The sequence below is a fragment of the Ornithorhynchus anatinus genome, chromosome 12 (genome assembly GCF_004115215.2).
Source record: "Ornithorhynchus anatinus isolate Pmale09 chromosome 12, mOrnAna1.pri.v4, whole genome shotgun sequence".
In the NCBI taxonomy this organism is placed as follows: Eukaryota; Metazoa; Chordata; class Mammalia; order Monotremata; family Ornithorhynchidae; genus Ornithorhynchus; species Ornithorhynchus anatinus.
Genome location: NC_041739.1, coordinates 59620056 through 59644462, shown reverse-complemented (window position 1 = coordinate 59644462; position 24407 = coordinate 59620056). Strand labels below are relative to the sequence as shown.

The 24407-nt window shown below is 57.0% G+C and overlaps 2 protein-coding genes across 7 annotated transcripts in view; both read right to left on the bottom strand.

Annotated features, from left to right (window-relative positions):
• Window positions 1–24407, bottom strand: part of LIMCH1 (LIM and calponin homology domains 1) — a 75582-nt gene that overhangs the window by 23773 nt on the left and 27402 nt on the right. For 4 of the 6 annotated variants that reach the window (XM_029076717.1, XM_039913694.1, XM_039913696.1 and 1 more), the window contains exons 4-11: window positions 20059–20165; window positions 19647–19677; window positions 19040–19141; window positions 14210–14405; window positions 13830–14088; window positions 5452–5487; window positions 3615–3750; window positions 1595–1752 (exon numbers count right to left, since the gene is read on the bottom strand). In XM_029076717.1, the coding sequence (XP_028932550.1) occupies window positions 1595–1752; window positions 3615–3750; window positions 5452–5487; window positions 13830–14088; window positions 14210–14405; window positions 19040–19141; window positions 19647–19677; window positions 20059–20165 (1025 nt within the window). Of the gene's footprint in view, window positions 1–1594; window positions 1753–3614; window positions 3751–5451; window positions 5488–7938; window positions 8681–13829; window positions 14089–14209; window positions 14406–19039; window positions 19142–19646; window positions 19678–20058; window positions 20166–24407 lie in introns of those variants that run through there. The other 2 variants (XM_029076718.1, XM_039913697.1) reach the window with 2 other exon arrangements.
• Window positions 8727–13539, bottom strand: LOC120638726. Its single transcript, XM_039913698.1, has 3 exons — window positions 12626–13539; window positions 9407–9625; window positions 8727–9181 (listed from the first exon to the last, which is right to left on the bottom strand). The coding sequence occupies exons 1-3, from the start codon at window positions 12841–12843 to the stop codon at window positions 8794–8796; spliced, it is 825 nt and encodes a 274-aa protein (XP_039769632.1). The 5' UTR covers window positions 12844–13539; the 3' UTR covers window positions 8727–8793.

Here is a 24407-nt window from a genome sequence, read left to right as displayed (position 1 = left end):
CTGGGCCCGCTCTCCTCCTGCCCACAGGCCCAGCCCACACTACTCCACCGCACACCTTCTCACTGGCTGCTCCCTACTCTGGGAGTTCCAGGTGGGAAAGGCTGAGGGGAGGGAAGAGAAGGGGAGATGGGGGGACAAGGGAGGAGGAAGAATTGGGAAGGAGAAGCAAAGGAAGCAAGAAAGGGACCAGAGAGGAGAAGGAGGACAGGGAAGGGCACCAAGGGAGTTCTGAGGAGCAGCAAGGCCTAGTAGAGAGAACCTGGGCCTGGAAGTCAGAAGGCTTTCATTCATTCATTCATTCATTCAATTGTATTTACTGAACGCTTACTATGTGCAGAACATTGTTCTGTGTGCTTGGAAGAGTACAATATAACAATAAACAGACATTCCCTGCCCAAAGTGAGCATAGGTCTAGAGAGGGAGATGGACATTAATAGAAAAAAATAAATTACAGATACATACATAAGTTTTGTGGGGCTGGGAATGGAGATGAATAAAGGGAACAAGTTAGGGCAATGCAGAAGGGAGTGGGAGAAGAGGAAAGGAGGGCTTAGTCAGGAAAGGCCTCTTGGAGGAGATGTGCTTTCAGTAAGGCTTTGAAGCAGGAGAGAGTACTTGTCTGTTGGATTTGAGAAGGTAGGGCATTCCAGGCCAGAGGCAGGACGTGGGCGAGGGGTTGGCAGCGAGATAGATGAGATCGAGGTATAGTGAGAAGGTTAGCATTAGAGGAATGAAGGATGCAGGCCGAATTGTAGTAGGAGCGTAGTGAAGTGAGGTAGGAGGGGGCAAGGTGATTGAGTGCTTTGAAACCAATGGTGAGGAGTTTTGATTGATGTGGAGGTGAATGGGCAACCTCTGGAGTTTCCTCAGGAGTAGGGAAACATGTCCTAAACATTTCTGTAGAAAAATGATCTGGGCAGCAGAGTGAAGTATGGATTGGAGTGGGGAGAGACAGGAGGCTGGGCGGTAAGCAAGGAAGCCGATAGAGTAATCAAGATGAGACAGGATAAGTGATTGTTTTAAGGTGGTAGCAGTTTGGATGAAGAGGACTTGGACTTGTATTGTCAGCCCAGCTCCGCCAGTTGTTTGCTGGTTGACCTTGGGCAAATCATGTCACTTCTTTGGGCCTCAGCTTCCTCATGTGTAAAATGGGGATTCTATGCCTGTTCTCCCTCCTACTTAGACTGTGAGCCTCAAGTGGGCTAACCAAGCACTTAGAACAGTGCATGACGTATAGTAAGTGCTTCACAAAGATAATAATAATGATAGAAATAACAAAAACAATGAAGGGAAGGAGAGGCAGGAAAGGGGAATAAGGGATGAGGAGGGGAGGAGGAAAAGAAGGATAGAGAGCGGGGAAAGAGGGGAGGAGGGACGGGGAAAGGAATGTAAAAGGGATTGTAAAAGACTAAGAGGGGAGAGGAAGGAGGACTAAGAGAGGAGGATAAGGGATAGGGAGGAGAGGAGGGCCAGAGGAAGAGGGGAGGAGGGCAGGGGGAGTGGATTCCTGCCCACCCATCAAGGCTGGTGAGCAGTGCCCAGGCCCACCTAGGGCCCAAACCCATGGGGCTGGGGAGGCGGGCCTCAGACTCACTTTTCCTGCACAATCTCTCGGTACGTCTTGATGCTTTTTCTCCGCTCACTCGTCCTGTTCCCTTCGGCCAGTAACTTCTCCATTTTTTTCCTCTCTGCTTCCTTCTTGATGAGATCTTGGGAGGCATTTCTCCTGCGGCTCTTCCACCGTGCCAAGTCCTACAGGGATGGCGGGGGAGGAAGAGGGGGAAAGGCAGGAAGGGGGAGGGGGAGGAAGAGAGAGGAAGAGGGGAGAAGAGAGAGAGAGAAAGAAATAACTGTTTCCTTTCGATCCCGGATTCTCCCTCCAGGGAAGCAGCACAGACCATAAACCGCCCCCTCTAGATGGTAAGGCTTATTGTGAGCAGGGAATATGTCTCCCAATTCTGTTGTCCTCTTTCAACCGCTTACTTCAGTGCTGTGAACATAGAAAGTGCTCAGTAAATACACTGATTGATTGATCTGACATGCCTGACTCTCCCCTCTCCAGCCGACTCTCCCAAAGTGCTCCAGCACGGACCATCCAACACCCCGACTCTTCCCTCTCCATCCCTGACTCTCCCTCAGTGACCCAGGATGGACCATCCCTCACCCTTGACTCTTCCCTCTTTATTCTGGACTCCCCCACAACACCCCATGCCCAACACAGACCATTTGACACCCTTGAGTGTGTGTGAATGTACAAGCACGTTCAAGTGGATGTGACTAAATGAATGAGTGTACGCACTTGAAAGCTCTGTGGACGTCAATGAGAGAGGATGTGTGAGTGGCATCGTATCTGGAGGTGATTTCTGTTTATTCTGTGGGACTTTGTCAGGTGAAAAATGGAGGAAAAACTATACCGGCAACACCTCTAGGCCTACGTCGGTTTAAAAGAGAAGCCAGGGTGGAATGGAAAGAAGCTAGGTGAGAATGGAAAGCAGAACGGTAGAGATTATTTGGTATTTGTTAAGTGCTTACAATGTGCCAAGCACTGTTCTAAGCAATAAAATAAATAATGGTATTTGTTAAGCGCTTACTATGTGCAAAGCACTGTTCTTAGTGCTGGGGTAGATACAAGGTAATCAAGTTGTCCCACATGGGGCTCACAGTCCTAATGCCCATTTTACAGATGAGATAACTGAGGCACAGAGAAATTAAGTGACTTGCCCAAGGTCACCCAGCAGACAAGTGGTGGAGCCGGGATTAGAACCCACAACCTCTGACTCCCAAGACCATGATCTTGCCACTAAGACATGCAATGAGGGAAATACCATTTAATCAGGTCAGACACATTTTTGTGCCACATGGAGCTCAAGGTCTAAGTAGGAGGGAGAACCAGGTAGTGAACCCCCACGTGACAGTTGAGGAATGAAGCCCAGAGAAGTGAAGTGACTTCCCCAGGGTCACACAGCAGGCAACTGTCAGAGTCAAGTTGAGAAGCCAGGTCTTCTGAGTCCCAGGCCCAGGCTCTTTCCACGAGGCCCCGTTGCTCCTCCAATATTGGGAAGAGCCTGGGAGTGACAGTCAGGAGACCTGGGTTCAAGTCGTGGCTCCGGGACCTAGGGCCAAGTCACTTATCCTCTCTGAGCCCCAGTTCCCTCATCTGTAAAATCAGAATGAACTACCCAACCTCCCTTACTCTCAGACCGTGAGCTCTGGCGGGGCAAGGACTGGGCCTGATCTGATTATCTTACACCAGGACTCAGCACAGTACTTGGCACCAAGTGGTACTTAATCAGTACCCTGATCACTGGTGAGAGCACTAGCCCCCGGCCGGGTGGACTGGAAGCCCCTCGTGGCGAGGAAAGCCCCAGCTCGGTGCTCCATTTCCTCCCCAGGGAGGTGAACGGAAGGAGTGGGACCTGGTGCGGAGAGCACACAGAGCTTGATTCCGGCAGTTGGGAGACCTATGTCTCAGTGGCGGCTCTGCCCCGGCCTGCCCAGTGACCTTGGGGAAGTCGCCTCGGTCTCCCCATCTGTGAAATGGGGACAATTATGCCCAAGGACCTGCTCTGTGACCCCCCACCAGTCACACGGACCCCGGCCCGCTCCCCACTCACGTCCTGCCACTGGTGGTCCTCTTCCTTCAGCTGGGCGTTCATCTGCTGCAGCTTCTCCTGGTGAGCCCTGCTGTGGGGCTGCACAGCCGTAGCCGCAGTCGTCTCCTCGCTGCGCACGTCCAACATGCTCCTGCTCCTGGGGCCGGGGCAAGGGCCACCATTCAGCCCCCGGTCACACGGGGCATCCCTCATGCCTTTCCCGGGACACGGACACGGAGACACGCACGAACACGGACTTCCAGACGCAGGGGCACTCACAGACATCCAGGGACATGGACGCTCGGACACACAGTCTACCGACTGAGCCATTGTCCCCTTGGGCAACCTCAGGGACCCCGTGGTGAGATGGGCTCATACTCTCCAAACCGAGACTCGGCTTGTCTTCTAGGAGATCGAGGAGGTTACCATCACCGCCAACACGTGGCACTCGTGATAATGCCCCAGGGGGTGGAGGGGCAGGACAGACACACGGACGTCCGCAGTAAATGTTGGGAGTTTGGACTGAGACCCTCGTGCCGCATGAGCCGGTGACTCAAACCTGTTGTACCCTGGCTGGGTCCAGAGGGCCACCATCTGCCCCGATGCCCCCAAGGTGCTGGCTGAGTAAACGGAGAGGGGCGGAGGGGAGTGGCCGGGTCTGGGACTGGACCACTCAAAAGTTGTGGGCTCCTGGCAGCAGAGCTGGCTCAGGGTCCAGGTCTTCACCTCCTGTCAGGGAGGCCACTGGACTGGACCTCAGCATCTCCCCAAGGGGAGCCGAGGAGCCAGGCCCCCGAGGCGGAGGTTGCAGCGTGAGAAGCAGATGTTAGGGAAAACTGCCCCCCTCCCCCCCATGCAATCCCCACCCTTTCAAATGGAAGGTTTGGGACAAAGGGATCAGGGGCTCTGTCACCCTGGGAGAGGCTCCTGGGCCTCGATGGGATCTGCCCTGGACCTGGGTTCAGGTCCCAGTTCTGCCAGCAGCCTGCCAGGTAACCTTGAGAGAGTCTCAACCTCTTTGGGCCTCAGTTTCCTCCTCAATAGTCCCTGCCATTCCCTCCCCCGCCACCTCCCGGGGATCCAGCGTTAAGTACAGTGCCTGGCACATAGTAAGTGCTTAACAAATACCATTATTATTATGTTGAGAGACCAAATCAGACAGTTGAGGTGAACATGTCTTGGAAAGAAAAAAATGGCACCAAACTCACTGTGGTCTTGTTCTGGGGCCAGGGGCCAGGGGTCCCACTCACACCCTCCTGGGAGCTTACGGCTGGGGCCGAGACGCAAAAGTGTAGCCGAAATTACGAAGGGCGTGAGATAGACACACACACACACACACACACACATCCATAGACACCTTCACCTGACCAACACACGCACCTGTGCAGATATGCCCCTGGTAGAGATACAACTCCACATTCAGACATCCCTCCAAGCACACACACTCCCTCGCAGACACCTGCCTCACTCCCCCACTCCAAAAAGCATCATCCCCAGATTGTCCCCGGAGGGGAAAACTCATCCTGGGAGTTTACTTTTTCTGGTTAGAAGGTTTTCCCTTTTTGGATGGGGAGAGGGTCTGGTCCCCCCACAGGCCACAATCAGGCCACCCCAGACCAACTTGGAAGACACGCACACACCCCACCCCCTTGTAGCTCTCCCAGGCCCTGCAGGTGAGCACAGAGGCAGCGGCCGGTCAGTGTCATGCAGCAGTGCCCTGCCCCTCTCCCTGCTGCGGCAGACATCCGTGCAGGCCGGAAAGCGGCCGGGGCAGCCCCCGCCCCCTGCGTTTGCGGCAAGCTGTGGGCGCATGCCCCTCCGCCACCCTCCGGCCCCCACAGGCACCAAAACCACTTACTCTGCATCGGCAGGCCCAGCTGCCCCGGGGCTGTATCTGCGAGAGCAATTCCACAGTTAGAGGCCGGAGGCCAGAGGCTGGAGCCTGGAGCCCAGAGCCCGGGCAGGGCCCACGTTGCCCGCCCATGCCCGGTGGCATCCCAGCAAAAGAAGGAACTCACGGCACACACCACCATCAGGCTCTCTGGCCGGGGATGCCAGGGTAGGAAGGGGGTGGGAGGGGGCGGCGGGTCAGGGAGGCCTGCAAATCACTTGGGGTCCTGAGGCCTGCCCCATAAGGCCAAAGCCAACAGCTGGGTAACCTGGGGCACAGCACAGTCTAAGACAAAGCTGCGAGTCAGAAAGCCCAGGTTTGAGGCTCAGCTTCATCCTCGACCTGCTGTGTGAGCTCGGGGAAGTCTCGAGCACCCAAAGACCTGCCCAATCCCCCATGGCCCAGCCGAGCATTAGCTGCTCAGACAGCAGGAACCTGTCAGCACCGGGTGCTTGTCTGAGTTTCAGACCTTGAGCAGGGTCTCTGGACTCCAGTCTGGATAGACTCAGGGACAGAACCCACCTGGGTCCCCAGGGAAAGGCTCATCCGACCTCTATCTCCACCGGGTCTGCCCCCCCTCCCCTCAACCCTGCTGGCCAGGAGGGCCCTGAGGATACAGAAAAAGCCACCAGAGATGGATGAAATTGAAGGCACACATTGCCCCCTCTGCTCTAGGCCTCCCGGAAGCCATCGCTAGGGACGTGATATCGTGCTGAATACATTTCACAGAACTGGCCCAAGTTGCCACACGATCAACTTGCTTGCGTCTGCCTCACCGCTGATCCTGGCCCGAAACCCCCTCCCTTTCAAATATGGCAGACCATCTCTCTCCCCACTCTCAGAGCCCCCCTAAAATCCCATCCCCTCCAAGTGGCCATCCCAGACTAAACCATCATTTCCACTTTTTCCGCCTCCTGGCTCCAACCCCGTTCCAGCCTGGTTGTCTCCCTTCCCCGCCATGGTGCGGTCCGCCCTGGGGGATGTCGGCCAGACCGCACACATCACCCCAGCACACACTCGGGGTATCAGTGGTCCAGGGACCGTGAGCGTCGGAGCCGTTAGTAGCAGCAGTGCCGGGAGCAGGGGACTCCTCCCTGAGGGTAAGGGTCCACTTGCAGGGGTCCGGGGCGGGGCCAAATCCTCATCGGGGAAATGTCTTCCTAGCACTTAGTAAGGTAACCGCTTAACAGCTACAACTTCTACAGCTCCCCCCATCTTCCTTATCATGAAGACTGAATCAAACAGAACCCATGACTGCTCACATGCACAGACCAAAAGTCAGATTCCACAAGGAGCTGTGACTTCAGGCCTTCTGAGACCCTGGGGAAAGGGAGATGGAATGAGGGACCTTTTCCTGGGATTCTGAGAAGGGCCCCACTCTCCATACCCGCTTTCCAGAGAGGGCCACCCTAGGGTCCCGCCCCACCAAAAGCTAGCTCAGGTGTTAAACGCTCCCCCTGCTTCAAGCCCACCCAGTTTGGAGTCACACAGTGGGGCCCGGCGGGCAGCTCAGGAGGCAGCTCAAGGTGGCTGACTGTCGCCCCTGGGTCTTTCAGCTTCCTGCCTAACCTGGAAACCTCCTGCAACCTCTTCCTCCTGCTCCCGTAGTGGGGACTCAAGTGAGCAGGAGTCAGCACTGCCAAGTTCTCCCAACAGAGCTGTGGCTGCTGGGACCCTCTCAACCTCTGATAGCGCCACGCCGCTGGGGCCGTCCTGGTCAGGAAAGCCAGGAGCCCACAGGGCCTGGGGCATCTGGCCACCAGAGAGCTCCCTGCACCTGGAGACCCCCAACTCCTGGGTGTAAAATGGTGTAAAATATTGCTATTAAGTTGTCTTGTTTTTGTCCGTCTGTCTCCCTCGACTAGACTGTAAGCCCATCAGTGGGCAGGGATTATCTCTATCTCTTGCCGAATTGTACATTCCAAGCACTTAGTACAGTGCTCTGCACACAGTAAGCGCTCAATAAATACCACTGACTGAATGAATGAATGAATTAGGGAGGGGCCACGGGAGAATTTATCCAGCCCAAGGTGTGGGAAGGAATTGAATCTACCCACTCTACTGTATTGTATGTTTCCAAGGGCTAAGCACAGAGTTCTGCACACTATAAACGCTCAATAAATACCATTGACTGATTCCCTAGAACCAAGGGGCAGAAATGGTGTGTGGGTTTGCCCCACCTGATCCTGGGGTGTGGCCAGCCAAGCCAGCTGGCAGGAGGAGGAGTTGTGGTCACCTATGACTCCCAGAGTGAGTGACCCATGGCCAGGGCCACTCCACCACAGGAAGAGAAGCACATGTGCACGTGCATGCACGCACACACACACACACACACACACACACACACACACACACACACACCCACCCACAGTGGGAGCCCGCAGTTAGATCAAGCGGCAGCCAATGGCACGCGATCAGTGTCTGACCCAGAGGGGCCACCGAGCTCTCCGATACCTCGACTTCTCCAGAGAGGCGGCCGGGTCCTGGCCGTGCTGGGGGAAGATGGGACCCCCGGGGCCAGTCTGGGCTCGGCCCCCGCTGTGACCACCCGCCTCTCGCCCGACATCAGCGCCCGATGGCCCATCCTGGCCGGGGCTGAGTCTCCACCACCCGTCCCGGTCCGTGTCCGCCAGCAGCCCAGAGAACACGCACGCCCCTGTGGGGCCCGGGGCTTTGGTGCTGGCTCTGGCTCCGGCCCTGCGCCGGGCGAAGTCGTCCCGGAGAGCGACCGCCTTGGGGATGTCGGGGGTTGGGGACTGCGGGGTGGTGGCACTGTTTGGAGCAAAACCAGAAAGGAAGCAAGGCGACGGTGAGGGGAGAGGCAGGGATGGGAATGGTTCAGGGTGGAAAGTGAGGGATGGCAAGGCCAGGACCCGATCATGGAACACTAAGGCAGACGCGAAAGAAAGTCGTTTCCAGCCCAAAATACCTGCCGGCCCTTCAGAGCCATCTGGGGTGGGAGGGGGCTGGTCCCTTAGGGGCCACACCGGAGAATGGCCGGGCCCAGCCAACATTTGGCAGATTCCAGAGCTGGCCCAGGAAAGGCCATACTGATGATGGGTTTTTGGCGATCCAGACCCTGGAGTCAGATGATCGAGGTTCAAACCCTGGCTCTTACATGTCCCACTGTGTGACATGCGACCTGTCCCTTAACCTCTCTGGATTTCAGTTTCCTCCTCTGGAAGATGGGGAGAGCCGGGCAGAGGCAGGCACGCTCTTCCCCATTACGTGGCTAAGAAAACTGAGATCCAGAGAGGTTAAGGGACTTAGCTGAGGCCCCAAAGAATCCTGGTGGCAGGAGTAATGGGGTTAGAACCTGGGTCCCCTGCTTCCTCCCCATCCCATGCTCCCTCCACTGGACCACCCTGCCTTCCCTGCTCGTCCATCTTCGAGAGTTAAAACTCTTGCCCAGGCCTCCCCGACCCCGGCCCAGGGGCGGGGATGGCATGTGCCACACCTGGTCTCGGCGGACACCTGGAGCCTGTCCCACGTCTCCTGGTCGGCCGCGGTGATCTGCGCGGTGGCCGGCACGAAGCTCCAGGGAAGCCGCCGGCACCGCTGCTGCCCCTTGCGCTGGGCCATGTCATCTCTCTGCAGGTCGGGGCCCGGCCCAGCCTCCGCGCCATCCGGCTCCCGCTCCGGGGACCGTGCCCGTGGGCCTGCGGCCCCCACTGCTGGACCCCTGAGGAGTCTCCCACTTTGGAGAGGAGCAGGGGAGGGGCCGTAAGAGCACACTGAAGTCCTCATTCCCCCCACCCCTCTCCCAGGCGTAGCACCAGTTCTACCCTGGAACCACCATGGCCAGTGGACAACCGGCTCCAGGACGGCCTAGCCCTACGGGGGCTGGCATGCTGTTCCTCACCTCCCAGGAAGGGCCGGCCGATCCCAGGGGAGCCCCCGTGGACCGTGAGTTGATGCTGACCTGTGGGGCCCCAGCTGGCCCTGTGGGGGCTCTTCCGAGCTGGTCTGCCCGGAGTTGACCGGGCCATTGCCTCTGGACCCCCGACACATCCTGCGGATGGCGAAGTCATCTCTCTCTGGGTCAGGAGCCACGTGGGCACCACGGCCAGCCCCCTGCAGCAGGCTCTCTCCACGGAGCACTGTGTCTGTGGAGTCTGGATCTGTGCCCGCGGGCTTGGGGCTGCCAGAACATGAGGGATTGGAGCTGGGGGGCACCAAAGGAGACCCTTCCCTGCCCCACTACCCACCTGGAACCCCCAGAGCAGCACAGACCAAGGGTAGAGGGGATGGGAATGGGGTGAGGGGGAAGTCGCACGGTTTAAATTTCACATTCAGCCTGGCACGTGCTCCAAAGCATTAGTGCAGCCACTGCCCTCGTGCTCAGAATGGACCTGGCCCCTACTGAGTGCTGACCACTCTGCTGGGTGCCTGTTGTGTTCATAGAGGTAGCATGGCCTAGTGGACAGAGCACGAGCCTGGGAGTCAGAAGGACCTGGGTTCTAATCCTGGCTCTGCCACCTGTCTGTGGGTGACCTTGGGAAAGTCGCTTCACTTCTCTGTGCCACAGTTCCTTCACCTGTTAAATGGGGATTAAGACTGTGAGCCCCATGTGGGACACGGACTGTGTCCAACCTGATTATCTTGTATCTACCCTAGCGTTTAGTACAGGGCCTGGCACATAGGAAGCACTTAACAGATACCATAAAAAAAAAGTTAGAGAAAGAGAGAGAGCTGTGCTGGGAGCCTACTATGTGTCCTGGGAGCCCTGTGCTGATCAGAACAGTCCCCTGCATTCCGTGGGTGTTTGATCCCCGCTATTGATGAAGGTGATGAAGATAGGGAGGGGTGGAGGAGCAGGCCAGGGGCCGGAGACAGATGGGACAAACATCCTTGGGTGGCGGGACACCTTCAGGGGCTGGCGGGTGTCAGGTGGATTCGGGCCAGAAAGCCAACGGGTTTGGCCAAAGCTTTCAGGCTGGGGGGATGGAGGTTGGGGATTCAAGCACGAACCAGGGCAACCACAACAGGACTTTTCCAATGGTCACAAAGCCCTCAGACCCGACTCCCCACTCAGCTTAGCCAGGGCCCGCCTGCCACCGGGCAGAGGGAAGACATCACCCTACAACTAGGGAAGACTTCACCCCACAACTAGGGTGGGCCATTCATCTACCTCCTGGCCAGCCAAGGAAGCCATTGGAGTTTTACATCTACCGTACACCACCCCTGCCCCCGATCACAATCGCCCTCACCATCAGTGCCCCATTCGCTATTGCCCACTCCCGATCACTATGGTCACACTCTATCGCTGCTCACCATCACTGCCCAGATCACTAACATCACTCACCATAAATGTCCCAACCACTATGGCCACTCAAACTACCACCACCCATCACTACTACCAATGGCTACCATCGCCACCCCCATCACTATCTCTGCTCATCATCAGCATCTCAATCACTATCGATGTTAACTATCAGCATCCCAATCCCTATCACTGGTAACTAGCCGACCCCGATCGCTATTGTCATCCATTTATTCATTCAATCGTATTTATTGAGCGCTTACTGTGTGCAGAGCACTGTACTAAGGGCTTGGAAAGTACAGTTCAGCAATAAAGAGAGACAATCCCTGCCCACGAAGGGTTTCACTATCATTACCTCTACTGCTCTCTACGGCTGCTCTTCAGTGCTCACTATCACTGCCCAGATCATTATCACTGCTCAACATCAGTGCCCCAATTCACTCTTATCGCCACCCCTTCATTATTGCCACTCACTGCCCCCACCATTCCTGGTCACTACAGCCACCCTTCAGTGCGTGCTGCTCACTGTCACACCTCAATCACTATCGCCACTAACTCAGTCGCTAAAAGCCAATCACAGCCTTCACCATCTTGATCACTAACGTGGCTCAGTGGAAAGAGCCCGGGCTTGGGAGCCAGAGGTCATGGGTTCAAATCCCGGCTCTGTCACCTGTCAGCTGTGTGACTGTGGGCAAGTCATTTAACTTCTCTGTGCCTCAGTTACTTCATCTGTAAAATGGGGAATGAAGACTGTGAGCCTCATGTGGGACAACCTGATTACCCTGTCTCTACCCCAGCGCTTAGAACGGTGCTCAGCACATAGTAAGTGCTTAACAAATGCCAACATTATTATTATTATTATTATCACCATTGCCATTCACCACTGCTACCTTGATCACTATTGCTGCCCTCCGTCTTTGCTCCCTCTCACTGCCCCATTCACCACTCCTGCTCACCACCACTGCCCCCTCACTAGCACCTTCACCTAAAATCACCGTCACCATCCTCATCTCCCATCATTATTGTGGCTCACCACCGCTGCCATATTTACTCTCGTTGCTCATCCTGAGCACCCCAGACATTAAAACCAGTCATCACCATCTCCACCACCAGTCACTATCGCCAACCATCATCACCGCCACTATCGTTATTACTGTTCACCACTGCCACCCCCGGGGCTACTGCCGCTCTCCACCTTTACTTACTATCACTGCGACTCACCAATGTCCCATCTACTCACCATCAGCATCCCCAACACTATTGCTACTCACCATCAGCTTTCCCCATCACCATGGCTACTGACCCTCACTGCCCAGATCCCTATCACCATTCGGAATCATCATCCCCGATCACTATTGTGGCTCACCATCACCGCCCCAATCGCTGTCTCAGTTTATCATCTCCACCCTAACCACTATTGCCAAACACCGTTTTAGTGTCTACGTAGTGCTCCTGCTTACCCACAGCACCCCTGCTCCCCACTAATGTCCTCTAAAACACTCCATGCCCCATGCCCAGCACTGTGCAGAGCCAGGCAGGTTAGGCTGGAGCAGGTGTGGCTGCAATATGGGGGGTGAAGGGATGGGGAGGGGCACTAGCTGCTTTCCAGTGAGGCTGTGGTCGGGTCAGCTCCCAGGCCAGCTGCGAGCAGTGCCAAGCCCCCACTGGACAGCCAGCTGATCACACCAGCCCGCTTTTCAAACAGCCACACGACCCCGCACAGTTAGGCGGTGAGCCGAGGACACTGTAGCCCCCGGCAGGCACCAGCCAAAACAAGTTCCGAGCACCACCCCTGTGCTAGGGGCTCCGCCCTCACGCCTGGGGCCTGGCCCCGTCACACCGCATGCACTCATCCCATGGCTCGGCAGCCCCGCTCACCTGCAGAAACGCCGAGCTGCCGGCAACACCTCTATCCCAGCTTTCATGAGCCTCCGGAGCTTCTCGGCTCCCTCAGACTCTTCACCTCGTGGGCCAGAGACCGGGGCCCCGGGCTCTACCTCCGGGGGAAGGGCCGGGCCACCACTAGCGTTTCCCAGGGTCCGGACGAAGGCCTCAGTGGTGGAGGGAATCTCCCGGTTTGCCCGGCCACCCTCCATGGGCTCCTCGGCTATGGACTCCGGGGGGCTGGCGGGTCATACACCGGCTTACCTGGCTGCCCAGCCCCTCGGACGGCCACGCCACGCCGTGGCCCAGCCCAGCTTGTCCCCTTGGGAGCAAACTCCGGAAATCCCAGGTGTTGGGAGGGGAGCCATGCAAAAAGAGTCGGCGCCAACCCCCCAGCTATCATGGAGGCATGCAGTGGGGCAGGTGGTTACGGTTCTCTCTTGCGGCAAGGGCTCGGCTGATCGTCCAGCCGCTGGGAAGGTCAGATGACACACGGCACGAAGGGTGCTAGATTGGACCCCACCGTGAGTCCCCAGACCCCCCCAAGGCCGGTCTCTCCACACATTTGCTGGACCCTTGGTGGTCGACAGCCAGATCCTTGGCCCTGGGCAATCCCTGCGTGGCAGCTGAGCCCCTACCAGGCCCACAGAAGGCCTTCTGTCTGCCCCTACCCCTGGCTCTCCCACGCACCTTTCTGAGGCCTTCACCACCTCACAACCTTGGCCACCCAACGCTTAGAACGGTGCTTTGCACATAGTAAGTGCTTAACGAATATTATCATCACCATCATCATCACACCCCGTCGGCTATCTCCCATGGCTCAAATCCCCTGCTGTCCAGTCACACTGCCACGTCCAGCCCAGTGCACGGTTGGATGCCTGGCTTCCCCGCACCCCGATCTACCTTCCCCTCTCGTGGACCACCCAGGAGTTGATGGCACAGAGGAATGACCATCTCCCCTCCACCCACTTTCCCCCGTAGGGCCCCAGCACAGCCCCCTCCCCACTCAGTCCCCAAACCACAGAGAGGCCAATCAGAGAGGCTAGAGAAGAGAGCGGGATGGAAGGGTGTCTCTCCCAGCGGGGGGAACATGGCCGGGTTTGCACTCCACAGGTCCCAACCTACCGGGCATCCCCCTCCCGGCCCCGCTGGGGGCCGGCCCAGCCGGCTCCGAGTGGAACCCGGTCCCGGGGGTTACCTGAAGGGCCGTTCCGTGCCACGGGGGACGGCGGCGGCGGTGGTCCAGCTCCTGCGGAGCTCCTCACGCTCCGCTCGTCTCCTGCGCAGAGGGGCGGGTACGTAGGCAGTCTGGTTGCTCTTGTTGGGCAGGTACTGGTTGAAAGGCACCGCGGACTTGGGTTCGCCACCGTGGGCCGTCCTACGCGCGGACATGTCGTCCTTCCTTACGTCGGGCAACTTTCGGCGGGGCAGGTCCGGCTCCGAGTCGCTGCCGCGGCCTGAGGACGGTGAGGAGAGCGGAGGGCACTGGGAGGGTCCCCGGGCCCTCAGCCTCACCTGCCCCCCCGTGGTGGGAATGGAGCCCAGGGCTCGAGGCGGGAGGGGATCGACCGCACTTACCATCGCTACTGCCCCGCAGCACCACATCAGGGGAAGGCGTCTGCTGGGCGCGGGAGCCGAAGGAATCCAGGCTGTCGAAGGAGTCATCTCTGGTGTGCCGTGGGGGGGACAGAGAATCGCTGCACTCCGATTCCCAGCAGTCCACGTAGCCACTGTCCCGGACACTGCGCCTCGGGCTGTCCGGGCCGTCGGCTTCCTGCAAACACACAACCCCAATGCTCGGTACAGTGCTCTGCCCACAGTAAGCGCGTAATAAATACGACTGACTACCTGACAACCAACGATGGGTGGACCCAGAGGAGCCTCGGAAACGATGATCCCTGGGCAAGAGCCCCTTGGGCTGTGCCTCCTGGAGGGCAGAGTGCAGGGGTCAAGGGGCAGGGGACAGGGGCCCGGGCTCCACTTACATCCTTTTAATGCTACATCTTTGTATCGCAACTAGAGCTGGGGCCGAGTTACTTAGAGTGTTCTAAGAATCACCCACGGCGGGTGCCCAGCACACTGTTCTGCCTGTGGCTGGGCACTGGCACAAAGTTCTGCACACATTTGTAACTAGGGAACACGCACTAGTTGGGCACCGCAGTCTCTTGATGGGGGCCTGCCAGGTCACCCTGCAGCGGCTCTGAGCCAGCTGGGCTCTCTCACTCAGATCCACCACCACAGCCACCCAAAGAGAATAATAAGAATAATTACAGTATTTGTTAAGTGCTTACTATGTGCCAAGCACTGTTCTAAGAATTGGGGTAGATATAAAGTAATCAGGTTCCCACGTAGGGCTCACAGTCTTCATCCCCATTTTAAAGAGGAAGTAACTGAGGCCCAGAGAAATTAAGCGGCTTACCCTAGGTCACACAGCAGATACGTGGCAGAACCGGGATTAGAACCCACATCCTTTGACTCCCAAGCCTGTGTTCTTTCCACTAGGCCACACTGCCACTATTTCCCCCCACCTTGAGGAAGAGGAGCAATTCACATGGTGCCCACAAATCACAGAAGTTGCACAATTCATACAGTACCCGCAGTTCACAGCATTTACACAATTCATACAGCGCCTACAATTTAGATCACTTGCACAGTTCATATGGTGACCACAATTCACAGCAGTTGCACAATTCACACGGTGCCCACAATTCATTGGAATCACACAAATTCACACGGTGCCCGCAATTCACAGCAGTCACTCAATTCATACAGTTTCCACAGTTCCCGGTCGCACAGTTCATATGGTGCCCACAGTTCACAGCAGCTGAACAATTCACAAGTTGCCCAAAATTCACAGCAGTCGCACAGTTCACACGGGGCCCACAATTTACAGCAGTCACACTACTCACTCGATGTCTACAATTCACAGCAGCCACATTTCACAAGAGGCCCAAGATTCAAAGCAGTCACACATTTCTCAGAGGGTCCACCACTCGCAGAAGAAAACAATTCACAAGGTGCTCACAACCCGCAGCAGTCCGCAAAATTTACACAGTGCTCATAATTCACAGCAATTGACGAATCCCGCGATGCCTACGATTCACAGCAGTCACACAATTCACAGAGTTGCACGATTCACACGGCTCCCACGGTTCGCAGCAGTCGGACAATTCAGACGGGGCCTACAATTCACAGCATTCGCACATTTTAGAAGGTGCCCACAACTCGCAGCCGAAGACACAATTCGCCAGGGGCCCATCACTGAAGGCAAGTTGCACCATTCGCCCAGGAAACCAAATTCACAAAGTGTCCATCCAATTCACCGCTTTTAGACAGTAAAAGCCTAACCAGTGGACCTGGCAACCGACCCCGCAGCCCACCCCTCCAGGCATCCACACGCCACGGCTGAGTTCCCCTTGGCCCCACGGGCCCCAGACAGGCCGTTGGAAGCTGCACCTCGGAGCGCCGGTCCGAGTCCATCGCTCCCCGCGGGGTGGACAACTGGGCCCTCCTGGCTCCCGGGGCGCCCCGCAAGCTGCCGGCCCACGTCCCGCTGCTGCGGGGAGGAGGGCTGGAGAAGAGGTGCGGGGGTGCTTGGATTGGACTCCACGCCCTGTGGGGAGGGGAGGGGGAGAATGCGTCTTTGAGTGCCCGGCGACACTGCATTCTTTCCCGCAGCGCAGGCCCGGCGAGAGCTTGCAGCCGGGCAGGCACAATGCTGCCCTTGTCTTGGCCGCCGCGGGGCCCACAATGACTCCGGCCATTCACGGCTCGGCCTCCACGTCAGCGCTGCCCGCCTGGGCCGCCCCGGCCCCCGAGCCTCCGGCCCCCGCCCACTCAGCTCGGGGGCTGGCCGGTGGCCCTGCTCAATTTAGGGGCGCTGGCAGCCAGGAGGGGACTTGGCTTGAGGTTCTTTCGAGGTCACAGGTGCGCAAACATCCACGGGCAACACACGCACACACACACGTGTAGGCACTTACACACACACGCACCCACCGCTTTACAGAGAAGCAGACCCCGGCTGAGGGGAGCGCGGGGCTCGGACAACGCCCACTGCCATCCCTTTCCTGCTCGACAGCGGGCCGGACCGGTCAGCGTGGACCCACTGGTCTGGACCGCAGTTGCCAAGACTGTGGTCCCAACCCTCCCCCGACACAATCAAGCAAGCGATCGCATTTATCGAGCGCTTACTGTGTGCTGAGCACTGCACTAGGCACTTTGGAGAGGGCAATATAACAGGGTTGATAGCCTCGGTTCCCTGCCCTCGACAAGGGGGAGACAGACATTAATAGAAATAAATAATGGAGAGGGACAGAAGTGCTGCGGGGCTAAGGGGGGGTGAATAAAGGTTGCAAATCCAAATACAGTCAAATCCAATTCCCCACACACACCTCTGGGGGGGCACAGGTGTACGCCACCGTCCATAGCAGCACTGCCAATCCACCCCCGTCCCCCAAGTCCACCTGCCCCAGGGACCGGCCCCGACCCCTGACCCTCCAGAAGAAGCCCAAATTAGGGTGGGGAGGGGGATGGAGCTGGGCCACTTGGTCCCGATCAAGCCTTGCTTTTAGGAGCCACTACACATCGGGGCCACCCTAGTCTTCCCAGCTCGGCTGATTGATCAATCAATCGACTATTAACTGAGAACTAAACTCCACTTTTCTTCAGCTCCCACTCCCTTCCTCGTCACCCTGACTTGCTCCCTCTGCTCTTCCCCCTCTCCCAGTCCCACACAACTTATATATATATATATATATATATATATATATCTATCTGTCATTTTACTTATTAATATTGATGTCTTTATTTGTATTGATGTCTGTCGTCCCCACCAGATTGTGAACTTGTTGTGGGCAGGGATTGTCATTCTTTAGTGTTGTATTGTACTTTCCCAAGTGCTTAGTACAGTGGTCTGCACACAGTAAGTGCTTAATAAATATGATTGAATGAACGAATGACTGAGGAGCTGTGTTCAGCGCACTCATTTTCCTAGGCGCTGGTACAGTATAACAATCAATCAATGGTATTTATTAAGCAATTACTATGTGCAGACCACTTGTTCTAAGCGCTTGAACAGAGCCTGTAGGGACAATCTCTGCCCTCAAGGGGCTCATCTAAACTCGGCGAAGGGGCGGTGGGATGATTGACACTTCAAGTCCAGAGAGGAGGAAACAGGGCTGCATAAAAATAAGGAGTCTCTAAGTGATGGGGGGACGAGAGTTGAGATGGGGAGACTGGGGAGCAATCAGGGAAGGCTTCCCGGAGGAGTCTTAGAAGAATTTTGAAGATGGGGAGAGGGTCACCTCGGGTTAGTCCTCGTGGGTCCCAAAGGACAGCAGATCAGGGTGAACGGGGACAGGTGTCACCTCCCCACTCCTCACCTCCATTGGCTGTCCATTTCCCCCCACCCAATACACACACACACACACACACAGCAGAAACCTCTGAGACCTGGCCCCCAGGCTCTCTCCCTATCACTTTTTGTATCCTCTTCACCCCAGACTCCCAGCCCTCGTTCTACACTGCTCCGAGACCCTTCTCACCGCCCCTTGCTCTCCTAACTCTGGCCCTTCTTTCATGCCATTCCCTCAGCCCGCCTGGATCTGCCACACCACGGCTCTCTCTGACTTCAAAGCCTCCTGGACTCACCCCTTCTCCAAATGATTTCTGCCACAGCAGCCACCTTGGACTCTTATGCCCATATGAATGTGCATACTCAAATCTGAGGGCCACCGTCATCTTTCCCAGCTCTGTCCACTTTTCCTCTTTACTGTACATAATTTCTGTCAGCCTGTCTTCCCCATTAGACTGCAAGTACCTTGAGGGCAGGACCGTGGGTCTCGCCTCTGTTGTACACTCCCAGTCACTTCGTGCAGCACTAAGCACACAGTAGACGCTCAGTAAATACCACTGACAAATGGATTAGTCTGGGGGCCATCTGCGATGGAGTTTCAACTCCACAAAGGCAATTTCTCTCCCTACCAGGGTGGCCATCACTGTGGATGCCAGATCCCCTATGTCGCGAGTCCCAGCCCGGAGGAGCCTCCGGCCACCGGCCCCTCAGAAATGTTCTCCCAGAAAAATGTGCCCATTTCAGATTCCCAGTGTTCACCTGGGGCTGCAGCAAGACATCTGTGTCCTGCCCAGAACCATCACTGCCCAGTGGACAGAATCCTGGATGCCAGGTTCACGTGGAATTTTCACCAGAACTAACCACTGCCCTGCACCAGGCCCCGGGATCCTGCCCCTGTGAGAACACCCTAACACAATCTCTCACGCTCCACACACACAAACCCCACCTCCACCAGGGCCCAGCCCAGTTGAGCTCTGAATCTCGAAGCCAGCACCGTTTGCCTTCTCCCGTGGGCATCCGCCATTGAGGAGGAGGAGTCGCGCCATTTTTCTCACCTGGGCCAGCAACCCTTCAAATAACTTCAGGTCCAGCGCTGCTCCGCTGAAGGTGGGGCTGTTGCCGGCCGCCTTCCCCAGCCAGTAAATGGTCACCAGAACCTGCAGGGGTAGGACAGGGCAGGGCAGGTGCTGGCGTTAGTAATGTGGCTTTCCCTGCCAGCAGCTCTTAATAATCACCAACAAGAGCAGTGATCTCTCCCGTGAACCTCAACCACCCGTCCACTCCCCCAATCGCCTTCACTGGCTTCAGCGCATCCTTTCCCAGTCCTGGGTCACAGAGGAGGAAAGTGGAGATCCAGAGAGGTTCAGGGACTTGCCCTAAGTCACACAGCAGCCCAGGAGAAGAACTGGGACTGGAACTCAGGACTCCCGGTACCTACACTGGTGTTTAATTGCCCCCCTCAACCCGCAAACAGCAGGAGTCTCCCACCTCTGGCCAATGCCATCTCCCTTCCCGAGAGACCGTGTCCCATCGGGGTGCCCAGAAGGACTTGCCCAAGGGATGGACATACGCCAGCGCTGGCCATGCTGTCCAAACCTTAATGGCCAGCCCCCAATTCCACCGCCACTTCTGCGGGAGCAGAGGACTTGGGAAAACACTTACATTCTTCAGCTTCCTGCTGCAGTCGCTGTTCCTGGGTCACAAAAGAGAAAGAAAATTACCAGAAGGGACAAGTCTACTGGATCAGCTACTCACGGCCCCCACCCCTGCCCCTTTCTGGTGCTTCCAGAGCACCACGGTTGGGGTCACTCGATTGTCAGTGTCCCCGGGTTCCAGCTGTGGGTGCAATGAGGCCTGGGCTCTCTTGCTGATCACAACCCCTCTCTGCCTCTCCCCACCCCATCCCACCCTCTCCAGGGCCTTGCCAACAGCTCCAGCTGTGGTGCCCAAATCACCACCTATCTCCTGGAACCCCCACCTGCTTGGCTACTTCTCTTCCTTCTCCTCCCAAGTCTCAGCAGAAACAGTCCCAAGTCCTAAGAGCCAAGCACTAAGGGCCCAGGCTGCTACTTACGTGACTGTTAGTCTACTTGCTGGATCCTGGAGGTCCCCGGGATCGAAAAGTTGGGATTCCTTCAGCCCCACTTCTCTGCAGCCTCTCAAGAACAAGATGATATTGTCCTGGAAACCAAGGCAGCCCACTCAGCTCTTCCTCATCCACGGAGAGTCTCTCTGTAAATCAGACCCTTCCCCACAGGGATTCATCTCTGCCAAGATTTGCCAGAGATCAGCAATACTCCCGGGTTTGAGAGAGCACAGCCTTGGCCTCACTGGGCTGAGCCAAATAGGCTGGAGCCTCGGTCATTCCAGGATTGCTATTTCGGCCATGAACAGAATGGGAAAAAGGGATCCGTACTTAGATTTGGAAACATCTAACCCAGGTCCCGCTCTGTGCTGTCCGCCGCTATGTGGAATCCACCGGTCACCTGCTGGTGGTGTTATTGCCCTCAGTCGCATTTCGGACGTCCCAAATGGGGCCGGTTCATTGTGGGAAATCACTCCACCGCAGGACTGCACCCCAGCCCCACCACCCCGCCACCCAATCTTGCCCCTAGGAGGTTTGGGCCCTTTGCCAGCTTAGGCTGGGAAGTGGCCCGGGCCTGGGTCTCAGGGGCAGAGATCCTGCCCGACCTAGCAGGCATTTGGGCAAGAATCCCACCATCCCCCAAAGAGCAGCTGGGCATGAAGTCCCGCCCGCCTCCCCATGGGGACCCCCACCCACCCTGCTTCCATCTAAGACCCTGGAGCCTCTGGCTTGGGGAGTCTTCTCATGGCCAGCCTTGGTGGGGGCCACCGAGGGGCCGTGTTTGGGGAGGGAGAAAATGCAGGGGGCCATTTCGGCCCCCTCCGTTGAAGGGTGGGACTGGACCCCTCTCCCCGTCCGTTCCCCGCCCGCCCTGGCCCCGCCCACAATCTCCAGGGGTCCAGGAGGATGCCACCATTTTCATACTGAGCCTGTGGCCAGAGGGCAGGAGGGCTGAGTCTTGTCAGTCCCCGCATACCTGGTCTATTTTCTACCCGGTGACGGGCAGATCCAATTGGCAGTCACATGGGAACCAACCGGCGGACGGGGAACGAGACAGGCTGCACTCCGAGTGGTGTTACTCCCGGCCCCCTCCCCTGGCTATGCTCGCTCCCCGAGAGTCTCCGTCCACTGCTGGTCTATCCCTGCATCCTCCAGGTGCCACCACCCAGAACCGTTTGCATGAGCTAACCCAGAGCCCTGCCCGCCCATCCTGCCTCCCTTCCAACCCCTTAGCATCATTCTACCTCCTAGGACCATGGTGGGGCAGGGACTGAGCACGGCACCCCCATGACAGTCGTTTCCTACTCACCCTCCAGCACCATCCTGGTCACTTGGACCCTTCCATGGGCAGCCCGCCGGGCCACGAGCACCACTCAGAGGGCACCCCATTCAGAACAGGGGCCCCGTGGGCGTGGGCAGGCGCAACACCCTCTCAGAGTCTGGAGCTACCACTCCGAACGGGCGGTCCCCCAGCCCGGACAGACAGCAGCTGTGTGGCGTCTGCCCCCTCCCCTACCCGCCTTCAGAAACTCCTCCCCTTTCCCCAGTCCTTCTCCTCCTGCCCCCAAGGCGTCCTGGGGATGACAATTCCAAGCGTCCGAGATCTCGGCTCTGGGTCAGCACCAGCTGTGGCATCTCCAAGGTGTGAGCGTGTTTTCTGTTTGGAGGTCTTTGACGGGGTGGGGTGGGGCCCGAGGCAAACGGAGAAAATTACTCCTCCCCTCCCTCCCTTTCTCCCCACTGCCCTGAAAAGCACAGACAGTCCAAACCCCTCAACTCTCTGCGAGGCACTCTCCCCAACTGCCCCCATCTGCCCACTTACCCACCCACTTCGTCCCATCCCATTCCTGACTGGGCCCTCCCGGCCCCACTCTCCCTTCCCCAGGGCTCGTGGCCTAGTGGAAACAGCACGGGTCTGAGTTCCGATCTCGGCTCTGCCATTTGTCTGCTGGGTGATACCAAGAAAGTCATTTAACCTCTCTGTGCATCGGTTCTCTCCTCTGCGTAATGGGGATAAAATACCCGCTCTCCTTCCTACTTAGACTTGCGAGCCTGGTATGGAACAGGGTCTGCGTCGGACCTCATAAGCCACCGCACTCCTGGCTCTGGGGATGCTGGGGCACTGGGCACGACTGCTCACTGAGCGAGGATGGGGGTCTTAGGGCCCGGGAGAAGGGAGGGGCAAGGGAGAGAGAGAGGTGAACGGCTGGAGGATTGAATGGATAGACAGAAGGACAGAGGGACATTGTGTTTGGAAGGCCTGAGGATGGGGGCCCGCATGGGAAGACGGCTCAGACTCCCGTTTCCTTTTCACACAACACTTAAAGGGAATGCCGGGCCCCGGGGGACTGGCAGGACACTGACGTCACATTATGGACTCTGCCGAGGACTGTGGCAGACAAAAGATAAGGCAGAAACCCGGGGTTTCTTTCCTCTCTGAGAGACATTCTTCACAGGCAGGAAGGAACATCTAGAATACTTTTTAAGTTACGCCAACTCTCTTGCTGTCCCCAGACCCACACACTTATTCTCCCTCTGCCTGTGCACAAACACCCTCCACTCCTCCCAAGCTGACCCGAGCCGCTCCTCCTGCCTGACGTGCCATCTCTGACCCCTCACTCCCGCTCTTCCCGTCTGGGACCAATTCCCCCTTCAAATCCGCAAAGTCCTGGCCCTCCAAACCTTCAAGGCCCAGAAGGTCCACTCCTCCTCGGGAGAGCTTCCCTGAGTCCCGAGGCAGGCAACCAGTCGAGCTCTGCACCCAGATGACGCCGGCACCCGGCTCCCTACACAGTGGACACCCGATAAATACTCCTGACAACAGTGTGGTGAGGATGGTTTCCATCTGGTCTCATTCCTTCCGCCACCCGCAGCCACCCACTTTCCTGGGTTCCTGCACCACCCATCCCTCCTCTGAGCACTCCGCCACTGTTAAGAGAGCCTATGACTGTGGAAGGGTCCAGGCCACTGACTGAGATGATCAGGATCTGGGGAGAGAAAGGGACCAGCCAAGCTAGGGTACTAGGCCCCGAGGGCATTAACCTGAAAAATGATCCCCAGCCTATCTCTTCCCAGGTTCAGCGAGCCTTCGGGGGGATAATGCTCCTTGGGATGGGGATAACGGGATAATGCTCCTTGGGACTGGAATTCCCTTTTCTTTCTTTTCTTTTATGGCATTTAAGTGCTTACTTTGTGTCAAACACCCTTCAGAGGCCCCACTGTGATCCCTGGCCCCAGTCAAACTGGGGAGAGAACTGACTGCGGCCATTGCCGGGGTCTCTCCCTGGCCAACAGCCGGCCTGGCTTGGCCACAGCCTCCTGTGGCAGTGAGGAATGTGTCTGTTTACTGCTATATTGCACTCTCCAAAGTGCTTAGTACAGTGCTCTGCACACAGCAAGCGCTCAGTAAATACAATTGAATGAATTATTGGTGCTGAATTTGCTCAAAAGCTTCTCTGTACACATCAAGTTCCATAATAATTATGGTATTTGTTAAGCACTTACTAAATGGCAAGCACTAGATTAAGCTCTGGGATAGATACGAGGTAATCGATCAGTTGTATTAATTGAGCACTTACTATGTGCAGAGCACTGTACTAAGCACTTGGGAGAGTACAATACAACAGGTCGGACACAGCTGCAACTATTATTTAATTCATCTATGTAGCCAGTCCCCTCTTCATCTCTAAATTAGGTTATTAATGGTTTTCCCCACTAAACTGATTCCTTCCCTCAAGGACTTTTCACGTTTATTAACTCTACTGCACTCTCCCAAGTGCTCGGTACAGCCTTCTGCACACTACAGGTAGTCAGTCCATACCACTGATTGACAGGCTGGTAGAACACTGCAGGGCCAGGAAGGCTCGGTCAGGACACCGCACGGCAGGTTCAGGGAAGATCAACACCGGATATCCCCAAAGGCTTACAAAACCACAGGCTCTGAACACCCCTCGCCAGCTGTGTCCGCCGGGAGAAGCCCACGCTTCTCCCGAAGCCCCTGCCCACCCCTGAGAATTTGGCTGGCCGAGTCTGAGCTGCAGGGTCCGGCTTGACCTTTTCCCTCAGTTCTGGACACGGGAATCCCCGCCGTGCCCAGTCCGGTCCCACGGGCCGCCTGTCTTCTGCTGACGGCCGGGCTGTCCGTCGGCATGTTGTTCTGTTGAGCAAGACCTGACATCTGGCCCACTGTGACGGACTGCGGGGGTTGGGAGGGTTGGGACCCCTGGAGGGGGAGCTGAGAGGTCTGGGATTCGGTCAGGAGGACTGGGGTCTCGTGGGGAGAGCCGGGGTGGGGGAGGCTTGGCTCTGTGCTGGGAGCCGTAGCCTGAGGCCGTCCC